Source organism: Stegostoma tigrinum, chromosome 11, assembly GCF_030684315.1.
Source record: "Stegostoma tigrinum isolate sSteTig4 chromosome 11, sSteTig4.hap1, whole genome shotgun sequence".
Lineage (NCBI taxonomy): Eukaryota > Metazoa > Chordata > Chondrichthyes > Orectolobiformes > Stegostomatidae > Stegostoma > Stegostoma tigrinum.
This window is the reverse complement of record NC_081364.1, coordinates 7,955,404-7,972,669: the sequence shown is the minus strand read 5'-3', so window position 1 is coordinate 7,972,669 and position 17,266 is coordinate 7,955,404. Positions and strand designations below refer to the sequence as shown.

The 17,266-nt window shown below is 44.3% G+C and overlaps 1 protein-coding gene across 2 annotated transcripts in view; it reads left to right on the top strand.

The window, feature by feature from the left end:
* The first annotated feature begins 1,994 nt into the window (after window positions 1-1,994).
* The window catches only part of LOC125460411 (coatomer subunit gamma-1), a 72,968-nt gene continuing 57,696 nt past the window's right edge, over window positions 1,995-17,266 (top strand). The window contains exons 1-3 of one of the 2 annotated variants that reach the window (XM_048547875.2): window positions 1,995-2,107; window positions 13,080-13,132; window positions 16,193-16,273. In XM_048547875.2, coding sequence (XP_048403832.1) covers window positions 2,080-2,107; window positions 13,080-13,132; window positions 16,193-16,273 — 162 coding nt within the window. In that variant the 5' untranslated portion in view covers window positions 1,995-2,079. Of the gene's footprint in view, window positions 2,108-8,161; window positions 8,342-13,079; window positions 13,133-16,192; window positions 16,274-17,266 lie in introns of those variants that run through there. The other variant, XM_048547874.2, reaches the window with a different exon arrangement.

The following is a 17,266-nucleotide window of genomic DNA, read 5'->3' as shown; positions in this document are numbered from 1 at the left end:
GGGCTGTGTGGGTTATACGGGGATAGGTCTGGGTGGGATGGGCCTGTTTCGACACTGTAGGGAATCTAATCTAATCTGTTCAGTGTCTCCCTGTAACTCCAACCCAGCAACATCCTCGCAAATCTTTTCTGAACCCTTTCAAGCTTCACAATATCCTTCCTATAGCATGAAGACTAGAATTGAACACAGTGCGCCAAAAGGGGCCTAACCAATGTCCTGTGCAGCCACAACATGACATCCCAACTGCTATACTCGATGCACTGACGAATGAAGGCAAGCGTCCCAAACACCTTCTTCACCACCCTGTCTATCTGTGACTCCACTTTCAAAGAACTATGCACCTGCACCTGTAGGTCCCTTTGTTCGGCACTACTTCCCACGGACCTACTTTTAATCATATAAGTCTTGTCTTTGTTAGTTTTACCAAAATGCTAAACCTCACATTTATCCAAATTAAACTCCAACTACCACTCCTTAACCCATTGAACTAATTGATCAAGATCACTTTGTAATCTTAAATAACATTCTTCACTGCCCACTGTATCAACAGTTTTGGTGTCATCCGCAAACTTACTAATTATGCCTTCTGTATTGTCATCTCAATTATTTACACGAATGACAAACAAAAGTAGACCCATTGCCGATCCCGATGGAACTCAGCTAGCCACAGGCCTCCAGCCTGAAAGGCAACCCTCTACCACCACTCTCTGTCTCCTGCTGTTAAGCCAATTTTGTATCCAATTGGCAAGCTCACCCTGGATCCCATGTGATCTTACTTTACTCATTAGTCTACCATGCAAAACATTGTCAAATGCTTTACTGAAGTCCAAGTAAACAATGTCTACCACTCTGCACTCATCAATCTTCTTGGCTACTTCCTCAAAAACACCATCAAGTTTGTGAGACACAATTTCCTTTGCACAAAACCATTCTGGCTATCCCGAATCAATCCTTGCCACTCGAAATGCAGAAAATCCTATCTTTCAGAATCACCATCAACAATTTACCCACCACTGAAGTCAGACTCACAGGTCTAGAGTTCCCAGACTTCTCCTTACATCCCATGGTGGCTCAGTGGTTAGCACTGCTACTGCATGGTGCTAGGGTCCCAGGTTCAATTCCAGCCTCACGCAACTGTGGAGTTTGCGCATTCTCTCTGTGTCTGCTTGGGTCTCTTCTGGGTGCTCTGGTTTCCTCCCACTGTCTAAAGATGTGCAGGATTGGTAATAGGAAGTGCAAGGTTATGGGAGTGTGGGGAGTGGGCCTGGGTGGGAATGCTCTTCAGAGGGTCAGTGTGGAGTTGATGGGCTGAATGGCTTGCCTTTCACACTGTAGGGATTCTATGACTCTTAAACAAAGGCACAACATTAGCCACTCCTGGCACTGTACCCATGATCTTTCTGTAAGGGACCCTACAATTGCATCCCTAGCTTCCCACAACATCCTGGGATACACTAGGCCAGATTTAACCACCTTTGTATTTTCTAAAGCCTCCAGCACTTCCTCTTCTGTCGTGTGAACTGTTTTCAAAACATCAATATTTATTGATATTAATGTAAATAACATTTGATTAATTTAAAATTAATATTAATTTACATTAATATTAATTATAAATTGTTGTGGTCTTAGCATTGTTCCTTATGTCGCTCCTTTAAGCGGCTATTAGATAGGCATATGGATGATAGTATAAGGCAGGGGTGGAGGTTAGATAGACCTTAGGTCTAGGGTGAAAGTTCAGCACAACATCGTGGGCCGAAGGGCCTGTACTGTGCTGTACTGTTCTTTGTCCTACGTTCTTTTAGTTTTGGGTTTCCATTCTGAAAATGTCGGGAAGGAACTGCAAAGAATGTCTCATGAATGAGATCATTTACCAGCTGGCCCTTTATCTTGATTGCATTGAGCATTGGTTTACCTCAGGAAACGTCTCTCTCACCTGCACTGTTCAGTGCCTGGGTGTGGAGCTAACACTGTCAGCTAGAGGTCAAAGTGCAGGTATTTTCGTACACGAGTCCAACACAGGTGCTGAGAGATCGATCACCAGGGAACACATTCCTGAAGCTCAATCACAAGTGAGTGAAAATGTTCTTCGATGACGATTGTGAATACGGTAGGTGAACAATATTTTGAAGCTTAAGACTCTTGTCAGACACAGGAATATAGCCCTGGCTGTGAACTCGCGCAAGCTGATTATAAATGTAGTATGAAAAGAGAAACTTTCTCCTTCACATTCCCCAGCTCCGTAGAAACTAAATGAGTTTTATAATGCAAGTAAAGTTTGACTTTGCTCACAGGGATTGTGGGGCCCAGGGTACCAAGGGAATACAGAATCAAAATATTTCTCTATTTTATCTACTTCAAAGGTAATTTGTTCACCTTGAATGAGTTGGAACATGATCAAAAACTTATTGGTATGCTCCCCTGATCGGTAGCTTTGTTGTACAAGAACCCAAGAAACAGGAGTAGACCATTCAGCCCATCAAATATGCTCCATCATGCAATAAGACAATGACCGAGATGTTCTGAGGAAGGGTCACGCGAGATGAAATGCTAATTCTGATTTCTGTCCACAGATGCTGCCAGACCTGCTGAGTTTTTTCAGCCATTTCTGTATATGTTTACGATCATGACTGTAGCCACATCTCCCCTTTCCACTCTGCCCAACCAACTCCCTTTCCTGCCCTCAGTTGCATGTAGAACAAAGATCTGTCCAACTCAGCCTTGAAGGTATCCAGCCTCCACTGCTGGCTGCAGTTCATAATTCCAAGATAATTACCCTCTGAGATAGCAATTATTCCTCAGAAAAAGTATTCCTCATGTCTGGTCTTAAATAGAAAACCACATATTCTGAAACTGCAACCAATCATTCTAGATATTCCCCCCTCAAGGGGTCATCCTCCTGGCATCTATCCTTTCAAGACCCCTCAGAATCTCTTATGTTTCAACACAGTCACCTCTTTTTCTTCTAAGCCCAAAGAGTACAGGCACAACCCAAATAGCGTTCCCTCAGAAGACAATCCAAGGATTCGGTGAGGCAGACCCTCTCTGAACTTCTTCCAACCCAAGTAAGGAAACCTGGACTGAAGAGAAAAATAAAACTCCCTAAGTGACATGGAAAGGGTGGCGAGTGTATCCAGCTGAAAGAAAAGCAGAAACTCAGCAAGTTGAGGAGCATTGGAGGAGAGAAAGAAAGTTAATGTTTTGAGTGTAGTGACCCATCTTCAAAACTGATAGTAACTAGGAAAAGGTAGGTATATAATCTAAAGACAGGGGGTGAGGGGGCAAGAGGAGTAGAGTCACACAGAAGGACAGCACAGAAATAGGCCCTTCAGTCCAACTCACCCATGCCGGCCAGATATCCTACATAAATCTAGTCCCATTTGCCAGCATTTGGTCTAAACCTGTCCTATTCATATACCCAGATAATAAAATGTGAGGCTGGATGAACACAGCAGGCCAAGCAGCATCTCAGGAGCACATTAAGCAGAGGTTCACCTGCACATCTGCCAATGTGGTATACTGCATCCACTGTACCCGGTGTGGCTTCCTCTACATTGGGGAAACCAAGCGAAGGCTTGGAGACCGCTTTGCAGAATACCTCCGCTCAGTTCGCAACAAACAACTGCACCTCCCAGTCGCAAACCATTTCCACTCCCCCTCCCATTCTCTAGATGACATGTCCATCATGGGCCTCCTGCACTGCCACAATGATGCCACCCGAAGGTTGCAGGAACAGCAACTCATATTCCGCCTGGGAACCCTGCAGCCATATGGTATCAATGTGGACTTCACCAGTTTCAAAATCTCCCCTTCCCCTACTGCATCCCTAAACCAGCCCAGTTCATCCCCTCCCACCACTGCACCACACAACCAGCCCAGCTCTTCCCCCCCACCCACTGCATCCCAATACCAGTCCAACCTGTCTCTGCCTCCCTAACCGGTTCTCCCTCTCACCCATCCCTTCCTCCCACCCCAAGCCGCAACCCCATCTACCTACTAACCTCATCCCACCTCCTTGACCTGTCCGTCTTCCCTGGACTGACCTATCCCCTCCCTACCTCCCCACCTATACTCTCTCCACCTATCTTCTTTACTCTCCATCTTCAGTCCGCCTCCCCGTCTCTCCCTATTTATTCCAGTTCCCTCTCCCCATCCCCCTCTCTGATGAAGGGTCTAGGCCCGAAATGTCAGCTTTTGTGCTCCTGAGATGCTGCTGGGCCTGCTGTGTTCATCCAGCCTCACATTTTATTATCTTGGAATTCTCCAGCATCTGCAGTTCCCATTATCACTGATACTATTTATATACCCATCCAGGTGCCTTTTAAATGTTGTAATTGTACTCAAATTTATCTGACACTTCCTCTGGCAGCTCATTCCATACATGCACCACCCTCTGTGTGAAAAAGTTGCCCTTTAGGTCCCTTTTAAATGTTTCACCTCTCAACTTAAACCTATGCCCCTCTAGCTTTTGACCGCCCTTTGCCTATTTACCCTATCCATAGGCAGAAATGGAGCCCAGAGAGAGAGGAGAAGTTAGGCAAAGACATGGATAATGGGAAGCCAGGGAAGGAGAGAAGCTGAAATGGGGACTGTAAGTAGGTGAAGATGGGTCAGAGGTGCTGAAAGCAGCCCGGCATGATAGGGCTGGGGGAGTGGGGTGTGCGGGGTCTGGGGGCTGCAGGTGGGGATGGGACGGTGTGTGTGTGTGTGGAATGCATAAAGGACACGGAATGAGGTGTTCAGGTTCCAAATTGTTAAACGTGGTGTTGAGACCCCAAGCAGAAAATGAGGTGTTGTTCTTCCAGCTTGTACTGAGCTTCCCTGGAGCGCTGCAGCAAGCCTGAGACAGAGGTGTTGGCCAGGGAACAGGGTGGCATGTTGAAATGGCAGGCAACTGGAAGCTCAAGGTCATTTTTATAGACAGACGTATAGCAGTCAACCAGTCTGCATTTTGCCTCCGCAGTGGAGAGGAGACCACATTGTGAGCAGCACTGTTATTGGGCAGGTGTTACACCTTCTGTAGTTGCATGGGAAGGTGCTGTGGGGGTGTGAGGAGGTGCTGGGGGTGGAGGAAAAGTGGACCAGAGTGTCCCGGAAAGAACAGTCCCAGTGCAGGCTGACACAGAAGGAATGTGGAACGAGTCTGGTGATGGCATCCTGCTGGAGGTGACGGAAATGGTTTCCAATGATCCTCTGAATGTGGATGCTGGAGAGGAAGAAAGTCGCGATGAGGGGAACCCTGTTGCTGTTGGGGGATGGAAGACAGGGGGTGAGGACTGAAATGCGGGAGATGGGTCGGACCCGGCTGGGGGCCCTGTCAATTACTGTGCTGGGGAAATCCTTGTTTGGAGAAGAAGATGGACAGTATGAGGCTCATGCCACCAGCAAGCCACCACCACTGGTAGCCCATGCCCCCCGATCCCCCACACACAGAAGGCAGCATCATCAGAACAGATACAACAGAATGGAGGAACTTGGAGAACGGAATGGCGTCCTTACAGGAAGCAGAGTGTGAGGATGTATAGTCGAAGTTACTCTGGGAGTTGGTGGGTTTGCAGTGGATTTCTCAAAAATGTAAACAGAGATGTGGAGGAAAGGAACGGACGAGTCAAAGATGGACCAGGTAAAGAGGGAAGCAGCACCGATGATGTCTTTGAAGTGCCAGAGAAAGGGTTTTGAGGAGGGATCCGAATGGGATTGGAACAAGGAACGTTCCATGCACCCCACAAAGAGACAGACATTGCTGGGGTCCACGCATGAGCCCACGGCCGTGGTAGAAAGTGAGAAGAGTTACTGGTGAAATTGTTTGAAATGAGGATCAGCTCAGCCGGGTAGAGGACGGTGGTGGTGGGCAGGGATGGTTCAGGCCTATTTTCCAGGAAGAAGAGGAGAGCCCTGAGACCATCTTGATGCGGGATGGACGTGTAAAGGGATTTCACATCCATGTCGAAGAGGAGGCAGTTGGTGTCGTCAAAGTCAAAATTTTGAAACTGTTGTAAACTGTCAGAATCATAGAAACTCTACATTGTGGAAGCAGGCCATTCAGCCCATTCAGTTGCACCAACCCTCTGAAGAACATCCCCCCCAGACACCCCGCCCCCACCACCCTGTATTTCCCATGACTGACCCAGCTAGCCCGCATGTCCCTGGGCACTACAGAACAATTCAGCACGGCCAATCCACCCTAACCTGCACATCCCTGGGCACAATGCTACGATTTCCCACGGCCAATCCACCCTAACCTGCACATCCCTGGGCACAATGCTACGATTTCCCACGGCCAATCCACCCTAACCTGCACATCCCTGGGCACAATGCTACGATTTCCCACGGCCAATCCACTCTAACCTATGGATGTGGGAGGAAACCCAAAGGAAACCCAAGCAGATACGGGAAGAATGCTGAAACTCTACACAGACAGTTGCCCAAGGGTGGAATTGATCCCGGGTCCCTAGTGCCGTGGTACAGCAGTGCTGAACACTGAGTCGCCGTGCCACCCTTAGAGTTGCAGATATATATGGGAAGGATCTGGACAAAAGTAGAGAAGTCAAGGTAAGAAGTAAATTCTATGGGGCAGGAACAAGCAGAAACAAAGTGTGGAGCTGGACGAATACAGCAGGCCAGGCAGCATCTCCGGAGCACAAAAGCTGACGTTTCGGGCCTAGACCCTACATCAGAAACATTGTGTCTGCTGGGCAGCCCATTTATGGATCTTGGGAAGATGGTAGAAGAAGGGTGTCTGGGGATGGGGGACTGTGAACTTGGAGGCTGTGGGGAATGAGGGTATATGGGGTGGGTGGAGGGGGGAAGACATGCCTAGAATAAGATGAACTTACTGACTGCCATGGACATAATATCCTGATGTTCGATGGTGGGGTCATGGTCCAGGAGAGATAAGAGGAGGAACCTTGAGAGCTGCTGCTCAACCTTCCCAATGTCAAAGTCAATATGCCAGTGAACAGCAGCACCACCCTTGTTGGCAGGCTTGATTTCAAAGTGAGAGTTGGATCTAAGAGCACAGAGTGCAAACAGTTCAGAGGGACACTGGTTTGAATGGACAAGGGGGCAGAGAAATTATCATGGTGACATTGACAATCTTCAGTGAACAGATTGATTGTAAGTAAGGGGACAGAAGTAGGGGACTAGGTATGGAGGGGTGTGTTGGAGACAGATGAAGGTGTCTATGGGACAGAGAAAGGACTCCTGTCCAAAGAATTGGGCAATGGACACAACAGAAGAGGGGTTCAACATCTTTGTTGTGCCCAGTGTGAAGGCAGGAGAATGGGATTTAAAACTATACAATCCCTCCAGTGTGGAAGCAGGCCAATGCCCACACCAACCCTACGAAGAGCAAGTAACCCAAATCTACCCCCAACCTATCCCTGTAACCCCACCTTTACTATGGCTAATCCATCTAGCCTGCAGATCGCCGGACACTATGGGCGATTTAGCATGGCCAATCCACCAAACGTGCACATCCTGTGGACTGTGGAATGAAACTGGAGCACCCGGAGGAATCTCAGGCAGACCCAAATTCCACACACAGACTGTCGCCTGGGGGTGGAATTGAACCCCAGTCCCTGGCACTGTGAGGCAGCAGTGTTAACTGCTGAGTCGCCATGCCACATTATATCAGCAACGATGAGACCTGATGGGCCAAACTACCCTAGTTCCACTCCTATGTCTTAAAGTCTTATCTCTTGATCCCTTGAGGTGGGGCTCTCTGAACTGCTCATGTAGAGGACTAGGTCATGCTAGATGGGCCAAACGGCCTCCTGTTGTGCTTTTAATCTTTGTGTGACAACCCCACAAACACCAGGACTTGGCTATTTGGGTTCAGTGTGGCCAGTTTCTACACTTCAGATATCCTTGGTAAGAAAGATAGGTAAAGAATAGCATAAATTAAACAGTAATGGACAACACCCTATTTGAAAGGGAAGAGAAACCACATTAAAGAAAGTCACGCATGCGCGCTGCCGGAACGGATTCCGAGGCTACCTGCAGTAGCGCTGGAATGGGAGCCGGTCCTGCGCGTGCGCAGAATCCGCGCCAGTCCGGAGGCATTGCGCATGCTCAGACTGCCGGCGTGTCCGGGAGCGGAGCCGGCGCCAGGCATGCGCAGCGATGGGGCGAATGACGTGTCGTTGTGACAGGTTGGCAGGAAGTGAAGGCATTGACACCGGAAGTGGGAGCCAGAGGGCTGAGACTGTTTGAGAGTAGGGGTGATCCAGAGGGAAAGTGTGGAAGCAGCCGGCTGTCTTCGAGCGCCTGTAAAGTTAGTAGGTTAAAAACCGAAAGGCTGGGAAGATGTTGAAAAAGTTTGACAAAAAGGATGAGGAGTCTGGTAAGTGCCAGTCATGAAGGACGGGATGAGGGGCCTGTGTTGGTTACTATGGCAGCACCGGCCTAAGGGAGCAAGTGATGAGCAAGTTCCTGATGTAGTCAGCTCAGGTGCTCCATGGTAAAGCCTTTCTGAATCTGCTCAATGTGGGCTCGAAACTAACTTCTGTAAATGTGTTTAAAATTCATTCAGTTGCCTGGAGCTATCTGAACCCAGTGATGACATACTTTGCCAGGGCAGGGCTGGGATTTGGCTGGCATCATGGAATGGTTCTGGCACTGTAGGTGACGATTTGGCTTGTGATGCCTCTCTGAATGAGCAATTCACCCTGTGCCATTCCCTTGCCTTCTCCTCGTAATTCTTCACATTCTTCGTTTTCAAAAAGTAATATTGTTCCCTATTGAGTGGCTAGATTGAATAAAAATAAAGTTGCTGGAAAAGCTCAGCAGGCCTGGCATCATCTGTTTCGGGTTTGATGACCCTTCCTCAGGCTTGATTGAATCTGCTTACATGCAGGTGCAAGCACACACTTGTATACACAGACACACAAACACTTGCATGCACAACACATTCTAGATCCTAACCAGTCATTGCATAATGGTGTTTTGCCCTCACGTTCCCAATTGCTTTAAATCTGTGCCCTCTTGTTCTCAATCCTTTCACCTTTGGGACCACTTTCTTCCTATCTACTTGTACAGATGCCTTGCCATTTTGAGCTCATCAGTCAAATCTCTTTTCAGCCCGTCCAAAAAACAACTGTGAATGACAGTGATGGATTCCTGTCTAGCTACAATCAATTTTTCATATTTTTCTGCATTTGATGACTTACTAATGGGTTGGTTTGGCTGTATACTAATTAATACAAGTTAGCATCAATCTTTTTGGTGTCAGTTTTTTTTGGTAGCTAGTATTAGCTTTAATGGTATGTCAAATCTGTCAGTATTTGTGAAGTGTCTCTACAGGTTTGACAACATTTGTAGGAGTTCCCTGTGAGCATTTTAATGGTTAGACATTTCAAAGGCAGGGCTAAAAAAGATCGCTGGAGCCACTAGGCTTGTTGCAAAGTCCAAATAATCAATAGGGTGCTCAATCTGATTTACTCTGCCAACTACCTATCCAGTTCCTTCCTGAATATTCAGACTGTCTTGTCCTTGTTGGCTTGTCTAGTCATATTGTTGTAATTTTCTTGGTTTCATAATAAAACTCATCCATAAAGTACTGGAAGTGTACAGGAAATCTGTTAGAACAAAAGAAAAAATACATAATAAAGAAGCAGTGGAAAAGTGGAAATGTCACTGGACTAGAAATCCAAAACCCCAGCCTAAAGTAGGCACATGCGTTCGAATGCTGTCATGGTAGATGGTAGAATTAATACAAATCTGCAATTTTTAAAAAAAGCTAGTCTAATGGCAACCACCAGTTCACTCTTTTCCTTTATGGAAGTAAATCTGCCATTCTTATAGTTTGGTTTACATGTGACCCCAGACCAACAGCAATGTGATGTTTACTGATCTCTGGTCAATTAGCAATTAATAATAAATATTTCTTACCCACTGAAGCCTACATCTCATGAAAGAATAAAGAAAAAGTCATGAACTTAATTTTCTGTCAAGTGATAATAGTCGAGCTCATAACTTGACTCATTTATGTTTGCTGGAATTGACATGCATTCATACACAGGATCTTGATCTTTGTAAGCGAAAGGAATATGCTCAAACCTTGCCCCTCACCAGTTTGAGGCTATTGTTTCCAATTACATTTTAGGTAGCAATGCCTCAGCCAATCAGACCTGCTGACCAATCAACTCCCTTTTCATGTGTACCGCAAATCCTCATTAAGCTGCAGGGGTTAATGGGCATCCTGTGGATAACAAAATAAGTGGGTACTGCTTCGATGTAACTCCTTTATCTGCCACGAAGGAATGCACACCCAGACCAGATGAGTTGTTGGGAGGAAAGATGCCGAGGAGTGAATGCAGTAGAAAAGTTGTGATTATTTAAAATTTTGCAATTTTGCAGCTGTCCTGATGAGTGCGAGAGTAAAACTTCAGTTCTCTTTTCAGCCATGTTTCTGTTTTATATTTTTTACCTTACCGAAATTTTATCTAACATTACTTAACGATATATTTGTTGTTCTTATTCTAGTAAGTCAGTTATGACTGTTGTGATTGGTTAGTGTTTACTGTAGAGTTGATTTTTCAAAGAGTGATGGGCCAGTAGAGGAGGGACTGATTGGATGCAACAAATTTTTGAGTGCTGCTATTATATGTTGTTATGAAATTGGGTAGAGTAATTGTGAAGTGGCAGGCAGGAAGCTAAAATGTGTGGTTCCTTTAAGAGATTTGTGTTTTGTCTGTATTTGGATGCACACTTTTTTAAAATTTCTGTGAGCACCAGCTGGAGTTTCCAGAACACAGAGCCTCAAAAATTGAAACTAATGTATGAAAAAGAAAGCCTTGCTGGTGGCAGACAAAGTAGCAGTCTTGTTTTAAAGTTGTGACAAGTTTGAAATCGATCTATTTACTTAAACGAAGCACCGAGATACAGAAAGCCAATCGAATTTAAATCTGATGGTGTTGACAGCCTAAAACCAATCATAATATAAGAATTTCATTCTGTCATTATGGGTAGAAAGACGAGGGCATTTAGAAAATTGGAGCGAGCCAACTGCCATCTGAAATACAGCCACCCGCTAGAGTTAGCACCATTCATCGCTCAGAGAAAGCCCAACTAATTAACCAAATGTACCACGGTATTTTAGCTCAAAATCATCATTGAAGAAATTAGAGATACAAGATCCCTGACAGCAGAATTAATGGAAGAAAGGCATTTGTGAAGATAGTGGAGATGGCAGAATATTCCAGAAGACAGTCTGTGCGAACTTGGAGAGGTTAAGTTATAATTTATTGCTTCTTAATAATTGGATTTATGTTAGTGGGACTTTGTCTGTATTTAACAGCATTCCATTAAAATTTAAACCAGTTAGGGAGTAGTTAGTAGTATGAGGGGAATTGTCAGTTTGTCAGTAATTTTATTAATTTGTTCATTGGGTTAAATGAATTGTTTCTTGTTACTTGTAGAGAATAGTGATTTTCTTTTCACCACTCTTTTAATAGTTGCTTTTCTACATTAAAGGCTGCAGAAACATCCCCAGGTTCCTTAACAAGAACAATGTCAAAATACACAGTCATGGAGAATAAAATAAAGCAGAACTGTGGATTTAAAGTATTGGCAAAGATCTGTAGCATGAGTTGTAAATGAGGTTGTTGACTAGCTCACCAAGCTGGCATGTTTTGTTTCTCCAGCAATTTGTTTTAATTTCAGATGCCCTACATCCACAGTTCTGAGGTTATCGATTTCCTCGCCAATCAGGCTTGTTTTTGTTCAGACGTTTTGTCAGCACATGAGATATAGCATCATCAGTGGAGCCTCTGATGAAGCTTAATCGAGAGACTCAGATAATGTTCTGGGGCCTGAGTTTGAATGCTGCCATGGCAAATGGTGGAGTTTGAATTCAGCACATATCTAGAATTCAGAGCCTATTGATGACCATGAATCCATTATTGATTGTTGGAAAAACCCATCTCGTTCACTAATGTCCTTTAGGGAAGGAAACTGCCATCCTTACTTGGTCAGGCCTACTTGTGACTCCAGACCCACAGCAATATGGTTGACCCTTAACTGCCCTCTGGGCAATAAATGCTGCCTAGCCAGCGAGGGCCTCATCCTGTGGATGAATTAAAAAAACAACGTAAAGCAAGCCCCCTGTCACATTATACGGTCCGGCAGCGTCTGTGAAGAGAAACCAGAGTTAACGTTTGGGGCCCGGTGACCTTCCTCAGAACAGGGTTGCTGGACCTGAATCGTTATCCTCAGTTTCTCTTCACTGATGCTGCAGGACCTGCTGAGCTTTTCAAGAGGTTTCTGTTTTTGTTCCTGATTTGCAGCATCGATGGTTCTTTTGTTTTTTAACACATCACATTGGTTATATTCAGCATAACTTACCGATTTTCTCCTACTCTCAGCTTTTATCACTTACTGATTGGATAGCACATCAGGACAGAAAAAACATACTGTCCTGGTTTAAGTCTCCCCTTCGTATGCCTGTCTCTCACTCTCTTGCTGGCCTCCATTTCTACCTATCTACATGCAGACACTTAGAGACACATCCTCTCCCACCACCCTGCCGCCCTCACTTTCAGCATAAGTACCACATACATTTCTCTTTCCCATCATTTGAGTTTGTGTCACTTCCCCCAGCCTCCCCAGGATCTATCCTTGGCCCTCTACTGATTTTCATCTTGCATGCTGCCTGTCACTGAATTTATCTGAAAACCCAGTCAGTATTCATATGTATGCTGAAGAAACCCAGCCCTTGTGTTACCAAGAATCTCCACAGCCCATCAAACTATCGTCCACAATAATTATTAAATATGAAGTGTCTTTGTACCAATTTTCAGATGAATGCTCTGCAGTTGAGAAAATTCAAGATTGAGATCAATAAGGCAAACAAGGAGGATGAGTTTAGCGTGGAAAATTGAGATTTAGATAAAAGTTCATTGGTTGTCTTGGTGGAGGATGGAACAGGATTGAGTACATTTCCACTGCTGTTTTTTAAAATATCATCATATCGTATGTTTTCTCTCTTTAAGGCATTAGGCAAATATTGTTTGTTGATTTTCATGATTGCATTTACATTGTTCCAATTGGTTTTTATGAACCTCCTTCTTATTTTCTCTTAGGTGGGGGCTCAAATCCATTCCAGCACTTGGACAAAGGTTCTGTACTGCAGGAGGTGAGTAGTGATTACTGTGCTGAGCTATAGCAGTAGTATCCTGGTTTCTAGATTAGCTGGTTCGGATGCCATAGTGCCTCCACCGATCCCTTGACCTCAAGAGGGTACAGGTCATCCCAGCTTCCTATTGTGGATCACTGTACAGTGACCTCAGCCACAGTGTTTGTGTGTGTCTAACTGTCAGGTGGAATGCTGATCATTCATGTTTCCATACTGCAACTTTGAAGCATGTGCTCATCTGTGCTCCCACTAAGTTGTGCATAGAGCTGGTGGCCTCCCCTTTCGCTTGCAGTGATCGAGCCTCTCTGTGAAGCTTGATTTAAGTGACAGCGGGAAGTAATAGAATTAGAGCTGGTGGCATGTAGAGGCAAAGAATAAACAATGAGCACCGATTAAAGCAAGCACCCACATTTTAATTTCAGTATTGAGACCTGGGTAATGAGCTGCATGCACTATCAGGGAACATCTTCAAGGCACAGGTCAGGAATGTGGTGAAATGCTTTCCATTTGCCTGTGTGAGTGCAGCTATATCGACTGTTGTCATCCAAAAGCAGGACAAATCCAATCCAGCCAATTACCTCTCAGTCGGCCCCCTAACATTAACAAAGGGATGAAGGGGATCATGAGCAGTGCTGTCAATCAAAACATGCAAAGGAATAACCTACTCACTGACCGTCAGTTTGGCTTCTGTCAGGGCACCTTGGTTCCTGACTTCATTACTGCGTGATTACTGCAGGAAAATTGCTGAACTCCACAAGTGAGGCGAGAGATGCCCAACCATCTTCAGCTATTTCATCAATGTACTTGCTGATGATTGCATGCATTTAGCATCATTTGCGATTACTCGGGTTTTGAACCAGACAGTGTTTATATGCAGCAAGATCCGGACAACATTCAAGCCTGGAATGATAAGTGGCAAGTAACATCTGTGTCCTTCAAGTGCCAGGCAATGACCTGCCTCATAAGAAAGGATATAACTGTTGGCCTTTGATATTGAATGTATTACTTTGGCTGAATCCCTCATTATCATCATCCAGGAGACTACCTTTGACCAAAAACTGAACTTGACAAGTCATATGTATTGGTGGCTGTAAGAGCAGGTCAGCCTTGGAATTCTGTGGTGACTAAGTCACTTCCTGTGTTCCCAGGACTTGTCTACTTTCTGCAAGGTTCAAATTGGGAATGTAGTGGGAATGGCTCCACTTGCCTGAATGAATGCTATTCCAGTAACTTGAGAAGCTTGATACCATCCAGAACAAAGGCACCTGCTTCATTGAAATAGAAATTGCTGAAGAACTTCTTTTGAAGAAGAATCATTGGACCCAACATGTTGACTCTGCTTTCTCTCCACAGATGCTGCCAGACCTGCTGAGTTTCTATAGCAATCTCTTTTTGTTTTAGATTTCCAGCATCCGCAGTTCTGTTTTTGTGCAGCCTGCTTGATTAACTCCCATTCACCTTCAACACTGTCTTCATCACCATTCACAGTGGCAACAGTGTGTACCATCTATAAAATTCACTGCAGTAACTCACCAGCGGTCCTTTAACAGTGCCATCCAAACCAGTGACCTCTACCACTTAGAACGACAAAGGCAGTAGATGCATGGAAACACCACAAGTGTGGGTTTGTCTCCAAGCCCCTACTTTCCTTATTTGGAGCAATATTGCATTTCCATAACCAATGCTGACTATAAACCCTAGAACTCCATTCCTAGTAGCATTGAGCATCTCTACGTTCCAGAGACTGCACTGGTTCAAGAAGGCAGATAACAATCATCTTCGAGGCAGTTGTCCTCCTCTTACCCTTCTCTTCCTTATTTAAGAGTTTGTCTGGCATGTTATTAAATGCATCTGTGTGATTCGTGTCAATTACTCCTTGTCGTAGCAAGTTCTATACTCGCTGGGTTAATAGATTTTTGGGTTTAAAACTTTTTGGCAAAGATTTGTAGCTTGGGTTGTGGATGAGGTTAATGACTTGCCCGCTGAGCTGGCTTGTTTTTGTTCAGACTTTTTGTCACCAAACTAGGTAACATCATCAGTGGGGCCTTCTGATGAAGCAATGTTGTTCAATTCTGCTTGGTATTTATACTGTCCAGTCCGTTATGGTGAGTAGTATCATTTCAGGTTTTGTTCTATATAGCTTTGTATATGGGGTCCAATTCTGTATGTTTGTTGATTGCATTATAGGTTGAGAACCGTGCCTCTAGGAATTCCTGTGTGTGTCTGTGTTTGGCTAGAGGCATGGTTCTCAATCCATAATGCAGTCAACAAACAAACAGATTTGGGCCCAATATAGAACCCATTTAGAACAAAAGCGGAAATGACACTATTCACCATAATGGACTGGACAGTGTAAATTCCAAGCAGAGTAGAACAACATCGCTTCTTCGGAAGCCTCACTAATTATCTTACTTAGCTTGGTGATGAAATGTTTGAGCGAAAACAAGCCAGCTCGGCAAGCAAGTCAACAACCTCATCCTCTTTGGGTTTGTTAGTGACTCTTGTTTATAGCCCACAGTTTGAACGCCTGCACAAATACACATCATTTCTCCACATCTGGCCTATCAAATAATTTGTAATAGTAAATGCCTCTGTTAAGTCACCCTCAAACTTTTTCCTTTCTAAAAGAAATGGAGAAGTAAGCTTTGAAATGTGTGTGTACGTGCATACTGATGTGTGGTTTTAATTGAAAAGCTTCAGAGGGAAGCCAGCGGTATGCTGTGAAGTGCTATATTCTCTCATTAGCACTCAGAAATATTTTATCTTGCTGCTTTTGTCTAGCCTTACCCAGCTGATTCAAAATCTATTGAGACTACAGACTCTTTATAATCACAGATCTGGTTGTTTTATTCCAAAGAAAGAGACAATCTAAGTGTGCCATGAATGCTTGAATTAGCGCTGGGAACTGCATTAGATTTTATGATCAGGTAATAAACATTCTAGAGATTTCATGGACTGAATGGACATTCTTAACCTGCCTGTGCATTTCATATGGATTTGCTGAGATTGTTAATGATATAATGTATACCTACTTTTGTTTTTGCTATTGTTTCATTGCAGGCTCGAGTATTTAACGAAACTCCCATCAACCCTCGGAAGTGTGCTCATATTCTGACCAAGATCCTGTATCTAATAAATCAGGTTGGGCCTCTTTTTGTAGCTTTGAGTAATAATCCTAGTATTTTGAACAATTGGCTGTAATTTGTTTGAACTGTACTCTTAAATCTTTAGACAATTCGTAGTTGATCATGTCAATCTGAAAGATTCAATCAGTATCATTGTTAGGAATCCTTGCCACACAAAGTGTGTAAATGTGAGGCAGAGGGTGATGCAGTGTACAGGTGCACTAACCTGTGCTGGTGATGTTCTCCAAAAATGGTCCCAGCAGATTTAAAAATACCTGTTCAGGCACATAGAATGTGGAACACAACAATGGACTGACTGGTGTGTAAGCAGTGGGTTGTGCTTCTTATGAACCTCCTTGCTCACTGCTTCATCTCACCCTATCGCAATATCATTATGGCTCGTTCTCCCTCCTGCTTTTATGTAGTTTGAATACATCTCTGCTTACTTTTCACTTTTGCAGTTCCCTAGCATATGATCTAGCTTTGTCGTCAATAATGGTTAAAGGGTGATGTGATTGAGATCTTTTCAGATATGAGGGAAACGATGAGTTAACTGAAAATAAATTTTCTGCTGGTGTGCTGCCTAGGACTAAGGAGCATGATCTTTAAAAAAAGAGTCAAGCCATACAGGTGGGATGTTAGGAAAGTCTGACCCCTGCTGTAGGGACTTCACATAATTTGGCTTGACATTTCAGCACAGTACCAAGGGAATGCTGCATTGTCACAGCTGCTTTTGTTTTGAATAAGGCAAACCAAGGCTGCATCTGACTGTGCAATTGGATGTAAAAAATCACATGACATTGTTCAATGCATATGTCCACTGCTGTGGTTAATATTTATCCTGTAACCAACACCACCAAAAGTAGTTATTTGGAATTAGTCTGATTTGTTATCGCTAAGATACTGATTAGATGCAAATGCCTTTATACAATAGGGATGTGACTTCAATAAACTATGGTCATTAGAAATATTTTACTTAAGTAATAGAATTCTTAAAGCAGCAATATAA